At 35.5% G+C, this 18,950-nt stretch overlaps 1 protein-coding gene across 1 annotated transcript in view; it reads left to right on the top strand.

The window, feature by feature from the left end:
- The window catches only part of LOC139118808 (uncharacterized), a 34,839-nt gene extending 16,374 nt beyond the window's left edge, over nucleotides 1-18,465 (top strand). The window contains exons 4-11 of the mRNA XM_070682286.1: nucleotides 803-931; nucleotides 8,530-8,737; nucleotides 9,732-9,847; nucleotides 10,590-10,721; nucleotides 13,039-13,281; nucleotides 13,639-13,788; nucleotides 15,089-15,223; nucleotides 15,569-18,465. Coding sequence (XP_070538387.1) covers nucleotides 803-931; nucleotides 8,530-8,737; nucleotides 9,732-9,847; nucleotides 10,590-10,721; nucleotides 13,039-13,281; nucleotides 13,639-13,788; nucleotides 15,089-15,223; nucleotides 15,569-15,969 — 1,514 coding nt within the window. The 3' untranslated portion in view covers nucleotides 15,970-18,465. The remainder of the gene's footprint in view (nucleotides 1-802; nucleotides 932-8,529; nucleotides 8,738-9,731; nucleotides 9,848-10,589; nucleotides 10,722-13,038; nucleotides 13,282-13,638; nucleotides 13,789-15,088; nucleotides 15,224-15,568) is intronic.
- Nucleotides 18,466-18,950: the final 485 nt, after the last annotated feature.

Here is an 18,950-nt window from a genome sequence, read left to right as displayed (position 1 = left end):
TGATAAAATCTCGAGACAGGTATATAGAAAAGATGAATGGATGTGTTATACAAATCTGTATTGAATTTTTTATTAACAATTTCCACTGTCGTTGCATCGGATATGCCAGAACGAACAACGTTATCAAGCTATCGCAATGTTTTTGCATTGGATGTGCCAGATATAACAACACTATCGAGCTAAGACAATGTTCCTCTGAAACTTTTGAGGTTTCAGATGTCCTCTTCACGCGCTGGAAAGCATTCTTATGTTTTCTTGTTCAAATAGTCACAATTAATGATATCGTTTGCAACATCAAAGATGACCTGTGGCCTTATAGCACCAGCCATGACGTAGCACTAACAGAATTTGAGATGGGCAGCAGCATTAACAATAAACATTTGCATAGGTACAGTCATAGAATGGATTAATGTCAGTGCCTCTGATTGTCTTGGTCTGAGATGAGTCATTCTCATATTTCTCTTTTGTGTGATATTATGATTGCTATGCAATGTGTACCAATGTATGGGACTTTCAATGACAGAAAATAGGGATTCCTATCCTGATACTTGCACACAATTTCATGTCCATTGACCCTGATAAAATGTTGGCAAGATAAATGATGAGCTTCCTAGAAAAAAAAACAATAACAATAACGCAAAACACTCTCGTAATTTATGTCGATATCTACATGTACGATGTGTTTTATTGTAAACATTGGAAACTATGGCATTGTACCATACAACTCTCCAAGGTACGATTCATTCGCACATGAAACAAAATAAACTATGTAAAATCTGAACTCTTTCTCGTGTCATCTAAGGCTGTCCCGAAGGAAAATATGGTGCTCTATGCGATAAGCCTTGCATGTGCCAGAATGATGCTGAATGTAGTGTTTTCAATGGTGCTTGTAAGTGTAAAGCGGGATGGTATGGACCTGCGTGTGATATCCGTAAGTCTGTTCTATTTTGTCTATGATTAGTGAAGCCGCCTAGTAATTAACAATGAGAACTAACTTTGTTTTGTTCATGTTCTGATTTGTTTCCTAGTCAGAGAACCACTATTATCCGGAGGGCAGCAAGCAACTCAATGATATGTATTTTAAGAGTGAAACTGCTCACACAATTAACAATAACAATCAAATGCCTTCACTGATTATTCCGAATTGGTCTCTAAATGCAAAACACTGGAATAAATTTTACAGTCAAGCTTAAGATCCACTTACTGTCAATAATGTTTTGACTCAACATGTTGTATTTAAAGAAGAAAGTTTATACAAAATCTAGCTGAAGATTGCATGAAGTGTAAAATATGATAAAGTGGACAGTCAACGAACATTCTAAGCACCTTAATTTCGTTATTATATGTAGAATGTTTGCGATACTGTATCTAGTCCGTGGGCTGGAGGGGCCCACCGTGCACCCCCCCCATAAACCTACTGCATGGGTATTTTTTGTTCTTTTGGATCTGCTGAACTAGAAAAAAGATGTTAACATTGGATATTTTGGGATGCACTACCTGTCTGCACTGGTTTTTGATTTGTATGTACCGCAAAAAATGGCGAAAAATGGGTAGGGTACGGGGTACTATATCCTCCTCTAAATTGAGTAAACTAGCATGAAATAGCACAAATCTTATATTTTTGGAAAGCTCAGATATTGTTCTTTCTGAGGAATACAAACTTTAGCAAAATTAATTTGTGTACATAGAATAGGACGACTTTAAAATGAATTTTTTTGACAATTTTGAAATTTTTTACCCAAAATACCATGTAACAATTGTGATTTACTTTTCATTAAGCAAAATTTTAAAAACTTTTTGTGTTTAAATTACTTATTTCGACATATTAAACAAGAAAAAAAGTGCTTACATCAGATATTTAACTATACACTACTTCTCTGGCGTCAATTTTGAATTGCGTGTATCTGTATGGGGTGTGCAAAAGCTAGGGGTAGGGGTACAACATTCTTCCCTTGATGAAGTAAACTGGCTTGAAATGCCATATACCTTATAGTTTTAGAAAGCTTAGATACTGGTCTTTCTAAAATGCATAAGGTTTTAGTAAAACGTATGACCTCCTAGAATTAGATAACTTTAAATCGATTTTTTTCTGGTAATTCAGCAATTTTAACCCGAAGAAAATACGATATTGTTTCCTCCCAATGAAGCAAATCAAACAGATTTATGGATGTTATTTACTAATTGCAATGTGCTGAAGAAGAAAATAAATGTCAAAATTGGGTATTTACAATGCATTATTGTGTCTACTCTCTAAAATTGCAAGTTTTGCTACATTGATATATCGTGAATGGGCATTTTATTGTTATGCAATGAACTAATGCACAGCCTTAAAAAGAAGACTTTAAAACGCACACACATAGTCATATTGCCATTTTCTCCTTAAAGTAAATAGATTGTTGGTGACTGTCTATTTTTAGAATTTACTTTTTAAATATGTTTTTAAAAAGTAATTTTGATAAGACGTATTTGGAAAATTTTCTATGCCTCCTTGTCTTACTTATACAGCAAGCATTACTAAAAAATCTATTAGGCCGTGGGCTAGAGGGGGCGCCTACGTGCACCTCACCCCCACCGGCACAGGATAACAAACCTGTATTTTTCAGAAGCCTTGGGATCTCTAGAATAAGAAATAGGATTTTAAAGACAAAATATAGGGACTCAATAGCTGTTACGGTCATGTTTTGAAGGGTACCACAAAATCACGATTTTGTGACCCACATGGATTTTTGTGAAACCTGTCTTCATGTACGTCATCTGCTGAGCTTACTGTTTAACATGACCTCGCTTATGGGGTATCATTAGAAAGGTGGTTTATTGTTGTCGAAAATGGTATATAGCAATATGCAATATCTTCTATAGTTTTCATGAAATAGGGCCATGATTTACCCCATACCCCTACGTTTATGTCGCAAATTACTGTCAAAACTAATCTAAGTTCTACCAATTATTTACCTAGACATAATACAAAGGGCAATGCTGTGTATTAAGTTTGTGTTATTTGCTACAAGTACATGTTAGAAATCTGAAATAAACTTTTGACAGAAAAATAATGGGATCCTGTAGCTGTAACAGTCATATTTTGTAGGGTTCCGCAAAATCACAGTATTACTGAATAACATTCGCTTTTGTTAAACCTGTCTTCTTGTAAGTCTTCTGCTGAGCTTATTTTAAACATAATGAGGCATATGTGGTATTATTTGAAAGTTAATTTTCTTTTCTTTAAAATGATATATTGCAATATGCAATATTATCTATAGTTTTTATGAAATGAGACCAAAACTTACCCCATACCCCAAAGTTTTATGTCGCAAGTTACAGTCAAAACTAATGTCAAATTCTACCAATTGTTTTCCTAGACACTTTACAAAAGGCAATGTTTTGTATAAAATATATTTTATTTGGTACAGGGACATGTCAAAAGTATGAGTTACACTTTTAACAGACAAAATATTGGGATTGAATGACTGTTACTTGCATGTTTTGAAGAGTACCGTGAAGTTAGAGTATTACAGACTCGCATGTTTTGGTTAAATGTGTCGTCTTGTAAGTCATCTGCTGAGCTTACATTTTACCATAACCTAGCTTATGGGCTGCCATTAGAAAGACAATTTATTTGGCTTTAAAATGACATATTGTAATACACAAAATCTTGTATACTTTTCATAAAAAAGGACCAAATCTTACCCCATACCCCAAAGTTTTATGTCGTAAATTACTGTCAAAACTAATCTTAAATTCTACCAAATATTTACCTAGACATTATACAAAAGGCAATGCTTTGTATCAAATTGTTTTATTTGATACAGGTACATGTTAAAAACTTGAAATAAACTTTTAACACAAAAATATCCGGATGCTGTAGCTGTAACAGTCATATTTTGAATGGTACTGCAAAATCACAGTATTGCCAACTCGCATACATTTTCGTTAAACCTGTCTTCTTGTAAGTCGCCTACTGAGCTTATTTTATAACATAACGTGGCAAGTTGGGCATCATTAGAAAGTTAATTTACTCTTATTTAAAATAATATATTGCAATATGCAATATCTTTTACAGTTTTGATGAAATGGGACCCCAACTTACCCCACACCCCAAAGTTTTATGTTCCAAATTACAGTCAAAACTAATGTCAAATTCTGCCAATTGTTTACCGGGACATAATACAAAGGGCAATGATTTGTATTAAATTTAGTTTATTTGCTACAAGTTCATGTTAGAAACTTTAAACGAACTTTTAACAGAAAAAATATTGTGATGCTGTAGCTGTAACAGTAATATTTTGAAGGGTACCACAAAATCATGGTATTGCCAACTCGTATACGTTTTTGTTTAACCTGTCTTATTGTAAGTCATCTGCTGAGCTTATTTGTTAACATAAGTTGGCAATTGGGGTATCATTAAAAAGTTTTTTTTTCTTTGATATAACATATTGTAATATACAATATCTTCTTTAGTGTTCAGGAAATAAGACCAAAACTTACACCATACCCCTAAGTTTATATTGCAAATTACTGTCACTACTGATTTCAAATTCTACCAAACTTTTACCTAGACATATTACAAAAGACAATGATTTGTATGAAATCTGTTTTATTTGCTAGAGACATGCCACAAATATGAGACAAAATACTGGGATTAAATGGTTGCTGCTGTCATGTTTTGAAGGGTACCGTAAAGTCACAGTCTTGCCCACTCGTATGTGTTTTTGTTAAATGTGACATTTTGTAAGTCATCTGCTGAGCTTACTTTTGACTCTAACCTATCTTATGGGCTATCATTGGAAAGACAATTTTTGCCAGAAAGCGACCAACATATCGTAATTTGCAATATCTTCAATAGTTTTCATGAAATAGGACCAAAACTTACCCAATGTCCCAAATTCGCAAACTGCAAAGTTTTAGAACAGATGTAGTTTGCAAATCAAACTAAGGACTGGGGTGATGAGGTTTTTGCTATTTCATTACAACTTAAAATAATAATGCACTTTATGATATGCTAAAAATAAGAGTGGTAAAATCTTTGTAATGATACCCTACAATCTGGGTTATGGACAAAATAAAGGTTGGCAGATAAATTTCATGGAAACCTGTTTAATAAAATTTCACGGGTTTCGGCAACATATCCTGCTATCCTTCAAACCATGATGCTAACAGCTATTAAATCACAATAATTATCCTTATCCTAATATCTTTCATAGTTGGAAATGTCTCTGTAACAAATAAAATAGTTTTCAAACAAAGTTTGTCTTTTTTATATAATTTTTCAAAATTAAATGCTAGTTTTGACAGTAATTTACGACATAAAACTTTGGGGTATGGGGTAAGATTTGGTCCTTTTTTATGAAAAGTATAGAAGATTTTGTATATTACAATATGTCATTTTAAAGCCAAATAAATTGTCTTTCTAATGGCAGCCCATAAACTAGGTTATGGTAAAATGTAAGCTCAGCAGGTGACTTACAAGACGACACATTTAACAAAAACATATGCGAGTCTGTAATACTCTAACTTCACGGTACTCTTCAAAACATGCAAGTAACAGTCATTCAATCCCAATATTTTGTCTGTTAAAAGTCTAACTCATATTCTTGACATGTCCCTGTACCAAACAAAATATATTTGATACAAAACATTGCCTTTTGTAAAGTGTCTAGGAAAATAATTGGTAGGATTTGACATTAGTTTTGACTGTAACTTGCGACATAAAACTTTGGGGTATAGGGTAACTTTCAAATGATACTGCATATGCCTCTTTATGTTTAAAATAAGCTCAGCAGAAGACTTACAAGAAGACAGGTTTAACAAAAACGAATGTTATTCAGTAATACTGTGATTTTGCGGAACCCTTTAAAATATGACTGTTACAGCTACAGGATCCCAATATTTTTTCTGTCAAAAGTTTATTTCAGATTTCTAACATGTACTTGTAGCAAATAACACAAAGTTAATACACAGCATTGCCCTTTGTATTATGTCTAGGTAAATAATTGTTAGAATTTAGATTAATCTTGACAGTAATTTGCGACATAAACTTAGGGGTATGGGGTAAATTATGGCCCTATTTCATGAAAACTATAGAAGATATTGCATATTGCTATATACCATTTTCAAGAACAATAAATTACCTTTCTAATGATACCCATAAGCTAGGTCATGTTAAACAGTAAGCTCAGCAGATGACGTACATGAAGACAGGTTTGACAACAAATCCATGTGGGTCACAAAATCGTGATTTTGCGATACCCTTCAAAACATGACCGTAACAGCTATTGAGCCCCTATATTTTGTCTGTTAAAATCCTATTTCTTATTCTAGGGATCCCAAGGCTTCTGAAAAATACAGGTTTGTTATCCTGTGCCGGTGGGGGTGAGGTGCACGTAGACGCCCCCTCTAGCCCACGGCCTAATAGATTGTTAGTAATGCTTGCTGTATAAGTAAGACAAGGAGGCATAGACATTTTTTCAAATACGTCTTATCAAAATTATTTTTTGAAAAAATATTTAAAAAGTAAATTATAAAAATAGACAGTCATCAACAATCTATTTACTTTAAGAAGAAAATGGCAATATGACTGTGTGTGTGCGTTTTAAAGTCTTCTTTTTAAGGCTATGCATTAGTTCATTGCATAACAATAAAATGCCCATTCACGATATACCAATGTAGCAAAACTTGCAATTTTAGTGAGTAGAGACAATAATGCATTGTACATACCCGATTTTGACATTTATTTTCATCTTCAGCACATTGCAATTAGTAAATATCATCCATAAATCTGTTTGATTTGCTTCATTGGGAGGAAACAATAGTTATCGTATTTTCTTCGGGTTAAAATTGCTGAATTACCAGAAAAACCGATTTAAAGTTATCTAATTCTAGGACGTCATACTTTTTTACTAAAACCTTATGCATTTTAGAAAGACCAGTATCTAAGCTTTCTAAAACTATAAGGTATATGGCATTTCAAGCCAGTTTACTTCATCAAGGGAAGAATGTTGTACCCCTACCCCTAGCTTTTGCACACCCCATACAGATACACGCAATTCAAAATTGACGCCAGAGAAGTAGTGTATAGTTAAATATCTGATGTTAACACTTTTTTCTTGTTTAATATGTCGAAATAAGTTTTGAAAATTTTGCTTAATAAAAAGTAAATCACAATTGTTACATGGTATTTTGGGTAAAAAAATTCAAAATTGTCAAAAAAATTCATTTTAAAGTCGTCCTATTCTATGAACACAAATTAATTTTGCTAAAGTTTGTATTCCTCAGAAAGAGCAATATCTGAGCTTTCCAAAAATATAAGATTTGTGCTATTTCATGCTAGTTTACTCAATTTAGGGGAGGATATAGTACCCCCTACCCCTACCCATTTTTCGCCATTTTTGCGGTTCATACAAATCAAAAACGAGTGCAGACAGGTAGTGCATCCCAAAATATCCAATGTTAACATCTTTTTTCTAGTTCAGCAGATCCCAAAGAACAAAAAAATACCCATGTAGTAGGTTCATGGGGGGGGGTTGCACGGTAGGCCCCTCCAGCCCACGGACTAATCGAGCATCTCATCTTAACAACCCAGGGACGCTACACAAGTAGTACTATATAATATACTTTACTAGTAACACTTTCAAGCAGACAAGATCTTTGATTCAAAAGTACATCATCGTAGATAGTTAAACTTTTCCTGATATTTGTATCAAATTTAAATAGGTCAACTTTCTTTACTCTCGATCTTGTCCTTATTGCTTTATATAATAAGGTTATCCCACATTGTCACCGTTTGGTTGGGTCATAAGGCAACGAGTAAGGATGGCGACCGCTTTACACGAGTCGACGGCAAATATTATGCAGTCGCATCTTCACGGGTAGCCGTGCAACCCAAACGAATGGTGATAGTGTGGAATTACCTATTTGTCATATGGCTCTGAACTTATTTATGACAAAGCCAAACTGAGAAGCGAACTAAAGTTTGATTTCGCCGAAAACTTGAATGCAATATACTTTTCTACTCAATAAACTTCGCGCATTAAAATCACTGATTAACGTCTTCAAGAATATTATGTTCATTGGTTGATCGAATTTGTATAATGTACCCGGTGATAATAGCCATTGGATCCGAGTCATCACCGTAATTCAGGACTGCCTCAAAATCCATAAGATGGGACATTGAATTGCTCAAGTTTCACGCACTCACAGTCTTTGTATGGATCGTTCTTAAACAAAATAATTAAATACAACTTACACTACAAAGATCTATATCTAGTAGAAAATGTTTGGCAGTATATTGATCAATGGATATAAAGGTCATATGAGCTGGTGTTGTACATTTGCCAGTCCGTTTATCTATCTGTGTCTCTGTCTGTGTTGAGAATGGATCATTCTGTTCGGGAATGGCAGGAACTGGTGTTTTGGTGGGCGTTGCAAAATAATTTAAATGTTAACATTATTTGAATATTGTATATGTGTGTTTGTGTTTGTAAAATAGTTTATATTGAGAATGTTCATCAGCAGCTTTTGTTTTTCTTTTAAAAGCTAAGCCTGTGATTGAGATTTTCACAAAGCACCAAGATGTTGAATACGGTACTATGTCGTTCTTAACATGTCAAACTCGTAATATACCATTGCCCGAGAAGCTTCAAGAATGGCGGAATATGACATCCTGGTCTCTGAACGATGAATATCTTGTCTACCATTCGAAGGCTATAAAGCTAGGATTCTACAACCTTGATAACTTCATTGGGTAGGTGTATACCAGTGGTAAAATAATGTGTAACAATTGAAACATCTGACATTTTAAGACTTTCTTTTTGCACTATTTTTCTCGGAAAGTGATTACTAACAAATAGTATTAACGATTTCATTTGCTTGCTACCTTCCATTCTTGAAAGTGCCGAATCTTAATGTCATGTATCGTTCATATGATTTGCATTATTCATCAATAATAATTCACGTCTTAAGCAGCGAATGGGCACACGTTCTTATGGCATTCGATTCAATTACGATCTATGTATGTATGTATGTATGTATGTATGTATGTATGTATGTATGTATGTATGTATGTATGTATGTATGTATGCACGTACATACTTATTGTAGGTACGTCCTACGTGCGAATTGATAAACATTTTTTTCATTGCGATGATGAAAATCGAATGAGTAAATTTTTATTGCCAATTTTCTAGGTCTCTGTTGTCTTGAAATATTAAAATATATATTTTTCCATGAAAAACATATCTTTAAATACATTGGTTTTCCCTAACACACCAGGCTAATGACGTTCAGATTTAGGTGTCAAATGACAATTGCGTTCAGATTTGATTCATGCTGAAAATTGCACATTTAAATCAATTATGAGCCAAGCATCATCTCTTAAATTGATCTATGTGTCACATGTACTTTAGATCTGACCAACTAATAAGAGTGTGTTTTGTAATTTAACCTGACACTGCATAAAAACCCTATAATACTTACTGTATTAACATGGATTATTGCCTGTATTTTAGCTGAAGAGTGCATATACAGATGAATACAGACAAGAATCCAGTTTTTGTATTCAGCAAGCCTGTATTCATGTGGATTCATGTGAATTCACGTGTATTATACAATAATAAAGGCAACTCATTAATGTGAATTTATCTGAATTATTGGGTTTTCATGCAGTGTGAATGTTCATGTCGCTTGTATTTTTCATAATATTGCACGATCACTGGTATATATGCTTACTTTGCTTGCAGGACATCTCACTTGCAGATTAATGTAGGCATGACTGATGAATGGACTGGTCGCTACCAATGTAAAGTGACTGATAAATATAACCATGTGTACGTCGCATCTGCAACTATTTCGACGGGTACGTATATCCCTTTGAATTTCAATCATATGAAAGTAGTCCACTTAGTACAATAAAGGTAACCCACCAAATTTATTTTAGCGACACACACTTTGTCAGATACCATCCTGTTCTATGGCCAAAGGGGGCAAAGTTGCAATTTTTAATGACCTTACTGCATTCATTTGTGCGCAATAATATCTTTAAATTTTTATTGATGTACACATTTCTAAAACTGTAAAGTAATAGCAGCTGGGTGCTAAATATACTTCTGATTTCGAACAGATAAGCGATGAGGAGGGGTTTACAATCACAATATTTGTCCATGTTGACCCTATCTTTACTATATATCGAATTTTTGCTGACTGTATACGTAAGCCTACTTTAATTTCTGCGAACCTGAAACCTTTCCAACATTTTATCACTATGTTCACCATATTACCATCAAATATCACTGTTATTTCGCCATTAACTCAACCTTGATGGAATTATTATCGTATCTATTTAAGTTCGTCATATTTCATGTCTCAAAGTGTACATTTTCATGAAACATAATACAGACAAGTATGAGGCGAAGGCCCTGTCGACCTGAAGACTTTTGCTTATTCTAATTTACTTTACTCCTCCGATTTACAAAGGAATGACTTCCTTTTAAAGACTACGTTAGAATCTATATGTACAGAAATGATGATTACACACTGATTGCATGTTTTTATCGCCCTTTTCATGGATTATTTATTCTTAACTTCACCTTTTGGTTCAGTTTGTCCCAAGAATTTCTTTGGACGATACTGCAACATGTCGTGTGACTGTGTACTAGGTTCATCAACTTCCTGCGACCGATATCTCGGCTGTGTGTGCAATACTGGCTGGACAGGAAGACACTGTCATATAGGTAGAGTATGGTTTATTTTACGGAACAAAATACGTTTAGTATCAAATGCCATTAGAAGTGACTGAAGCGAGCTGCGAGTAAACCATTCAAGTAATGAAATTCAGCCATGTTATCTAAGAAGGAGTGATTTCGTAGATGAATGTACATTTCATAATGATAAGCTAGAGTCTGTTAGCCGTGTGTATATGACTGATACATTAATTAACATTCGGCGGACAGAAACTTGCCAATTGTTTATTTGCTGAAATCACGGGTAGGGTATACTGGATATTGTGTATGCAAGGCAATTATGGGGAACAGCTCTATTTTGCTTATTGGATCAACTTTAATGCTTCAAGGGCAAGTAATATGACTGCAGATGCGAGTTCACTATTCTCTATTTTGTGCATCAGTTTTAAATTCTTGGTAAAGGATGTTAAAACAGCCGCTATTTAGCAACAAGAATATTGCTGTCTACACAGGCTGAGTTGACAAGCTGAACATAATGTATTTGAACATCATGCTACGGGAAGTAGTCTGAATAGAAAACTGTAGATGATGTTGAAACAGAACTAGTGAAAAATAATCATAAGTTCCGACTACCAGCCCGCAGGACGCCAAAAGTCCGAGCATGCGCTTGTGTAACTCAGTGTACTTACAAGCAATTTTGCGAATACGATATTTTAATAACTTCTAGGCTTGCTTGTTAAAATTGACTGTAAGAGGTGTACACAAATAGGATTTCCCACAAAGACCGGGATTTATGTGCCTGTGACTGTACGCTTCAGTATTGCATATAAAATATTGAATCCGAAGGATGAATTTATACAAATAAAGCACATGATTTCGTCGATTATCACATGAACTGGCCCGTATCACTACCTGTGTGACGTACATTAGCACAGATAAGAAATCCATATTACCCCTGTAGTATGTCATCAACCGGAACTTTTTTCCTGCATGGTACCTTTCATACATGCACGTCGCGACACAGACCGATTTGTCGTGATGATCGATGCCGTGCTCTCATAACATTTTTACAAAAAGGTGACCCGATAAATCCAGACATGGAATCATGGAAAGCGTGTCCATCGAAATTTCGAGTCGCTTAAACTATAGCTATTCTCGAGAATCGAATGGGGATACCATCGATCGTCTTATTAAATGGCCCAGTAACGTCGCGGCTCCAGTCGAGTCGTACGGCTCAATGTGGACGCCGTACCTGGCGCCGATCCCGGTAGGCGATAAACCCGAAATGTACACCTCAACGTACGTTCAACTGAATAAATGAGTACTATATTATCTTCAGGAAAGCGACATTGGAGGAAGAATAAAAAATTCGTTCGACTAACAACGATAAATTTCCTTCATAACACAAAACGTTCTGTAGATTTCGCTCGGAATCAAACCTGTCGCCTGAAGGCTGTAGCGCAGACAAAAGCTGTCTGCAGTGCTGCGCTGCGGAATCCGATGTATATCTGAAGTTGACTCAGACAACACTCACAACAGAACAGTTTCCCTAACAAAATTAGGATGTTTCTACGGGCGAGATATGTGTCACTGCAAACGTCAAAGTCCATTAGACGAAAACATTGACGACCGAGATCGAGATTGAAGAGTTAACACCGGCGGAGACCGGGAACGGCAGCGTTGTCACCACAAACATGCAATGTGGTACTATGTGTGTCATCGAATTGAATCTTTCGCGCTCGTCAAGGTCGTAAACTTGTATGATATTTTTAAAAGCCACGGCATCTCTGAGAATGATAATTACTGTTTCGATCGTGTCGTTGTATTTACTTCATTAATCTACCAGTATTAGTAAATATTCTAAATATCTCGGAGTATCATGGGTATCCGTCGCTAGCGCGGTCAGACCTATGTGCGTCGGTGGCCGATTTGCCTTGGCATTGGTACAGCGCAAGACAATGATTGACACGTTCATGTGACCGAACGCGTATTTTTGAGTGGGGGAGATACCATTCGATGTATCAAGATTGTAACTTGATGGGATTTACGAATGGAAGTATCTCCTGGGTGACGGGCCGCTTTACTCATTAAATGAGAGTAATCCGCGTATATAAAACACACATTGCGATTACATTCATGCAATTTGGAAAAAACATTTTGATCGATCTACGTCAAAAAAAATAATAAGGAGACTGTTCATTTGTTAAATATATAATTCCAAGGAATTTTTCGCTGTTTGACGTCATCATATATAATTGTGGTTTTCGCGGAGCCGCACAACCCTGAGATTAAATATAAAAACAAAAATTGGTCTTTACTTTATAAAAGTCTTTCATACATATTAAAAAAATGTTTATTTTATGTTCAGACACAACCCAGCCAACTATTTATGGATGTCCAAAAGAGATAACAAAAATCATAACAGGTGATGAGACAAAAGTTAATGTGACTTGGCTAGAACCAACAGTAGATGACAACTCGGATAACGTCACTATACTCAACAATTATATACCAGGCGATGTCTTTTACATTGGAACAACGATTGTCAGATACACAGCCTTAGATTCAGCCAACAACACAGCATATTGCCACTTTAAAATCAAAGTCATCAGTAAGTAGCAGTGAGCAAGAAGCAGATGTATGTATGTACATGTTTATGTATGTATGTATGTATGTATGTATGTATGTATGTATGTATGTATGTATGCATGTATGCATGCATGCATGCATGCATGCATGTATGTATGTATGTATGTATGTATGTATGTATGTTTGCATGTATGTATGTATGTATGTATGTATGTATGTATGTATGTATGTATGTCTGTATGTCTGTATGTATGTGTGTCTATTTCCCTATTTATTCATTCACCAATATACCTATCGATCGATCTTTAAATGTGATCATGCTTAAAACTAATCAACTTTAAACATGTCAGTGCTTTTTACTCTTGACGTTTCCCGACAGATCAGGAGAAGTTGCGAGTGAGTCTCATCGTTTTGAGTGTGATAGCTTGTCTGGTTTTCATTATTCCGTTATGCGTCTATCTTGGATACCGCTACAGGCTCCAGCTTTATTTGTTGCTAAAGGTAGAAGTAGATGACTTTGATGATGGCGGTAAGACTGTCTTAGTGTCTTTATAATCGTGTCGTCCATTCACTGTATTTCTGACTGTAAGTGTTAGAATGACTACTAAGAAAGGTGTTATAAAGATGTTGCTGGCTCAAACCAGCAACTAATGTATGCAAGAGATATGTTTCTTTGTTTTTAGTGCGCTGTTGTTGCGTGCCTTTGCCTTTCACTCCGCTGTGCAAATATGTATTTCCTTTTTCCATGTTAACCCCCTTTGTATATGGGCCGGTGGCCTTGAAATACAAATAAACGTGCACTATGAGTGCACCTGAATCTGAATCTGAATCTGTTATAAAGATGTTAGGGGACGGGGATATTTAAAGCATCGTTGGGTGAGGCCTTTTACTGGTTCATTCAACGGAGAATGTTTACAAATTTAAAACCAAGCTGGTAGGGTTAGTGTCTGTGAAGGATTCAGCAGTTTGCGAGGGTAAGCAGATGTGACAGTAAAACCGCGTACGGTTGGCAAAGGGCTGTTGGGAACTTCAGTAGTCGGAAGGGGACAACAGGGTATATAATAGAGATGCGCAAAGGTGCCAAAACGGATACTTCCGAATCGTAGTGTTAAGGAAGTTAAGCATCCACCCTTTCTAAGTCTTTATTTTACATTATTTTAAATAAAATATATATCTTATCTCATATTTGCTGATATTCACTTTTGACAGCAGTGTCTCTATAATGATGAAACACAGGTATGAGCAATGCAGGGGATATTTACTTTATATGCATGCACAGTTCATCAGTTTCCACTTTTCTCACCTGTGTTTTACGTCAAGCCAACGAGTTTTATACTCAATGGCTGTCGGAGAAAGTAAGAATAGACAACATCTCGTGACCTTAACATTTATGCCCAGATTTTATAAGCAAAACAACCATCTACTTCTTAAAGCATTGACATTATCCTCGAGGATATCACTTACCCGAAACTTCTCTCTATTTTGTCATTTCAAATACAATTGTATGAGCCCACATACAACACGGACAAATTGTTCATTCTATATTACGTCAGCAAAACTTAAAAGGCGAATTATTTCCTCCTCAAACTTGTCTCACCCGAAGTGAAATAGTGATGGCACATTTCCAATATTTGTCTTTCAGTCCGAAGCACATAGAATGTAAGATTACGTGTGCAACGTTTCCTAAAACTCTGGCACGTTTTCATTTAAAATAGAAACATTAAAATGTCTTAACTAATACCCCTTTATCGATTCCTTCAGAGATACCTGAATGTACATGTATTCATGAATGAAAATGTTTTGTTACATTCGATTTGGTAATTTTACAGGTGACAAGGACTACGATGCCTTTGTGTTGTACAGTAGCAAAGATGGAGACTTCGCTGAAGATATTATGAAGAGACTCGAAAGAAACGGGAAATACAAACTGTTGCTACATCACCGAGACTTTATAGCAGGGAAGCGTAAGTATTAAATGTCAGTAAGTTAATTTTAAAAAAGCCAACTTTGAATACCAACAGTGGGGAAGCTTTTAAAAGTAAACGAGTTTCTCTGATAATGACACTACCGGACATATAAACCATGACTGTAATGCTGAGTCTTGCACAGAAAATACTTTAGCAATCTTTCAGTTCGATGGGTATTTGTTCAGCAAGAAACATGTCTATTATTGCTTAAGATCAACGATTACAACTTACAAGTATATTTCCCAAAAGCCAATGATGAGAACATACTTTGTGCCACTCTTTGCATATAACTGACTCACCTTTAAAATACTAAGTCTGTCATTCTCCTCGTTTGCCGAGCAGCCATTTTTGATAACATCGAAGACTCATTCGACAACAGCCGTACTGCCATTTTGGTGATCTCTCCGAATTTCCTCGAGAGTAGCACGTGCGAACACGAGGCAAGAATTGCTCTGGACAACTGGATCAACAGAAGACAGAAACTGATTCCGATTGCGAAAGGGAAAATCGAGCAAACAAACCATCCTCAGGTTATCAAACGAATCGTCAGATTCATAACATACATTCAGTGGCCCGAGAATGGTTCACAGAAGGAAGAAGACAGGTTTTGGATAGAGTTGGAAAATGCCATGGAGAAAAGAGCACAAAAGCACTCAGAAATGAATATGTTCAGAAGGGGACTTGCAAGCTTGTCCAGATGCCGTGGAAGAGACTATTCAAGGGTGCCGAACCATGTGATATGAGAGGCGCAATTTTGGAACTCGTGGTACAAATATAGCTACCATGCTGTGACGGCAAAAAAGAAATAATTAAGACTCCTTTCAGAATCGGGGACCTTTGCTTTACTTATTGTATTAAATAACAATGGAAAACCCCTTCACGTTTTGGAAAAATGCCTGAAATTCTACATTTTACTTTGGCAGGACTGCTTAGGAACTGTTACCCTTTGTTTCATTTATTTTGACAATCTTTATGAGGTACATAAGATCAATTTTTGACCGTGAATTGTTTTCACAAATAGTGCAGAGAAAGACTTTTGTTCACATTTACTTAACATTAAAGATGTCATCCTTAAGGTAGTATGTGACTCGGAAGTTAAAGACTTCAACCTTTGCTGAAACTTTTCTCAATGACACGTTCGGCCATAGTCATAAAAAAGATGTAAATGAGAGGTCGCCGTGCAAATTCTGGTACCAGCGAAACAAATTACCCAACATTTACTGATATTAGACATTCAAAACGGTCGTCATCCCTATGTTATCTATATAAAGGGAAATAAAATTCCAGGTTTTCAGAAAAATAAGCCGGTTGAAACCTTTAATACTCCATAAGCTTCAAATGAAGCCGACACATACAAGTGGTGGGTTTAAATAATATTGCAAAAGAGTCCGAATATCTGTCGCCGAGGCGCATTTTACCTAAATCGAAATTTCGAGGCGTGAAATTTCGCATTGGCAAGTAGCCAGAAAACTGATGTGTCACCCTACTATATGATAAACATCCCTATCAGATATTTGATTATATTAAGTTCATATGTTTTCGTAAATAATCAGAAACCAAATTTAAAGCAAACGATTGCAATTCTACTCAGAATCCTGTTAAGGCAATTTTTAAAGAACTGTCTCGGAAACCTTAGATTGTAGACTTACGATAATCTAACAAATAATCACGAGGGAAGACCTGATCATTAATGACTAAAGAGACCACAATTTAACCTCTATATTTTTCATCCAGCATTTTGACAATTAGCTTAATGAAAATGATACTCTTATTGAAACGTGTCTTCCTTGTCCCATATATTAGCCTATATCACTAATAGAACTATTTAATACTGCAAATTAAGAATTTAGGTGATGTACATATTACCCAAGAAGAACACACGAGTAAACGAGAGCTTTACGATTTACAAAGAAAACATAATTTGAACATAGTAATACACGTAACCTTATCGTACAAAAATTAAAAGACGTTAACCCTTTCACCCCCAGTTCCCTGTATACAGGTCCAACTTTACCATAGAAAACAATGGATTTGGGACAAACTATGGTGATGAAAGGGTTAATCCATGAAATAAATGAATGTTTCAAGGCTCTGAGTAAGGTGAAACACTGGCATATTCGTTTGCTTTCTTATAGTTGAACCAAAAACTTGGCATGCATAATCATCAAGCGCTCAAACAACATTAAAGTTTATCTATCATATCAGGCTCCCGATAAAGGAAGAAGACGAATATTGTAAAAATTATAAACACGCAGTACTCAATACAAGAAACGGCACAAATTAAAAGTACACCGAGAAGTGGTAGTCATAATTTCCTAAAAATATCTTTTGATATATTCATATTTAAATAAGCTACAGCTGATGCGGTAAATCTCTTAAAATAGTTTTCCTTGCCATAGGCACAAGTACATGACGGTCTGAAGGGATCCGGAGATACTGAAAATTAGCGTTAATTGGGTGTGACCCGATACCTGGAATAGATAAAACTCGTCTTCTTATATAAATCCCGCTTAGATAATTCTCCTGGTTCTTTAAATTTTACTCCCCACAAGTTTACTTGACGTATTTACAATTTTCATCCGTCTTGTTTTGTCTCTGACAGAAAGATATCAAAACCAGGAATTTCAACTATATAAAGTCACAGAAAATTCTCGATGCACCATCGATATACACAAGGAAGCATGCGTGTAGTTTTGTTCAGGCTTGTAAGTTTCCTGAGTATAATTGGTCTTAGAATAGGCTGTTTCGCATATCATTATCTTATTAAATCAAGTTTCTCGACAATTTGGAGCCGAGATACGTAAATTATTGTATTGTAGATGCCATGTGAATTCTGAGTTTATATTATAATAAGAAATTTGTATACTGTTCTATGATAACTGGGCATAGTAAATACACTTGTGAGGGAATTTCGTTTTCATCTGAAACCGCTCTTCGAATGTGATGCAATATGGTAACAGTAAAGTCATATTAAATAAATCTTTTAGCAACCAAATTTTATGATGTCTCTCATAATGTCGTTGCCTTGAATGGCTTTTGTCTCGTGCTAGGCAGGGGGGAGTAATCTGCAGGTTATTACAAAGCATTGTTGGTGCAAAAGTGATTCTACTTCTCCCTACAGCAAAGTTTTAGGCAGTGACATAATAAATTGTTTGAACTCAAATGTAAATGTTTTCAGCTAAAATCTTCTATCTTTTCAACTTGTTAGACTTTTCTTGCAATAAATTTCTGTATAACGTTAAACTTTTTTTTGTTTCAGTAATCCTATTTATTTTGCCTGCAGAAATCCGCCACTCTGAAACTATGGCCGACAGCCTGAGACTTTTACGACTTACTTAGGTGGCAACATCGTGTTTAAAGTACCGAGAATTGAAGGTATAATTATCGTCATGGCATTTTATTCCTTTTCGTATTCCTTATCTACCCTTAAATTATGACCGTCATACCTTATCAATTTTGATAAAAAAGTAACACGTTGTTTCAAATTCAAACTTTACAAGCTATTAGTGACATCCACGGTCTATTGTAAGGCTAAAGTGTCGTCTAAATCTACGTCCCTGTACCAGATATAAAGTCTTGTAATTAAATCTACAGCTGTTTTGAAAAAAAGTATATTGAAGCACTCTGCCAAGCAAATTAAAATTAAACCGATGGCCTGAACGATGTTACAAACATTTCAGCAAACGAGTGCTGTACACATGGTTCACATCATGATTAGTATTCA

This window comes from Ptychodera flava, chromosome 19 (assembly GCF_041260155.1).
Source record: "Ptychodera flava strain L36383 chromosome 19, AS_Pfla_20210202, whole genome shotgun sequence".
Classification (NCBI taxonomy): Eukaryota; Metazoa; Hemichordata; class Enteropneusta; family Ptychoderidae; genus Ptychodera; species Ptychodera flava.
This window is presented reverse-complemented; position numbering and strand designations above follow the sequence as displayed.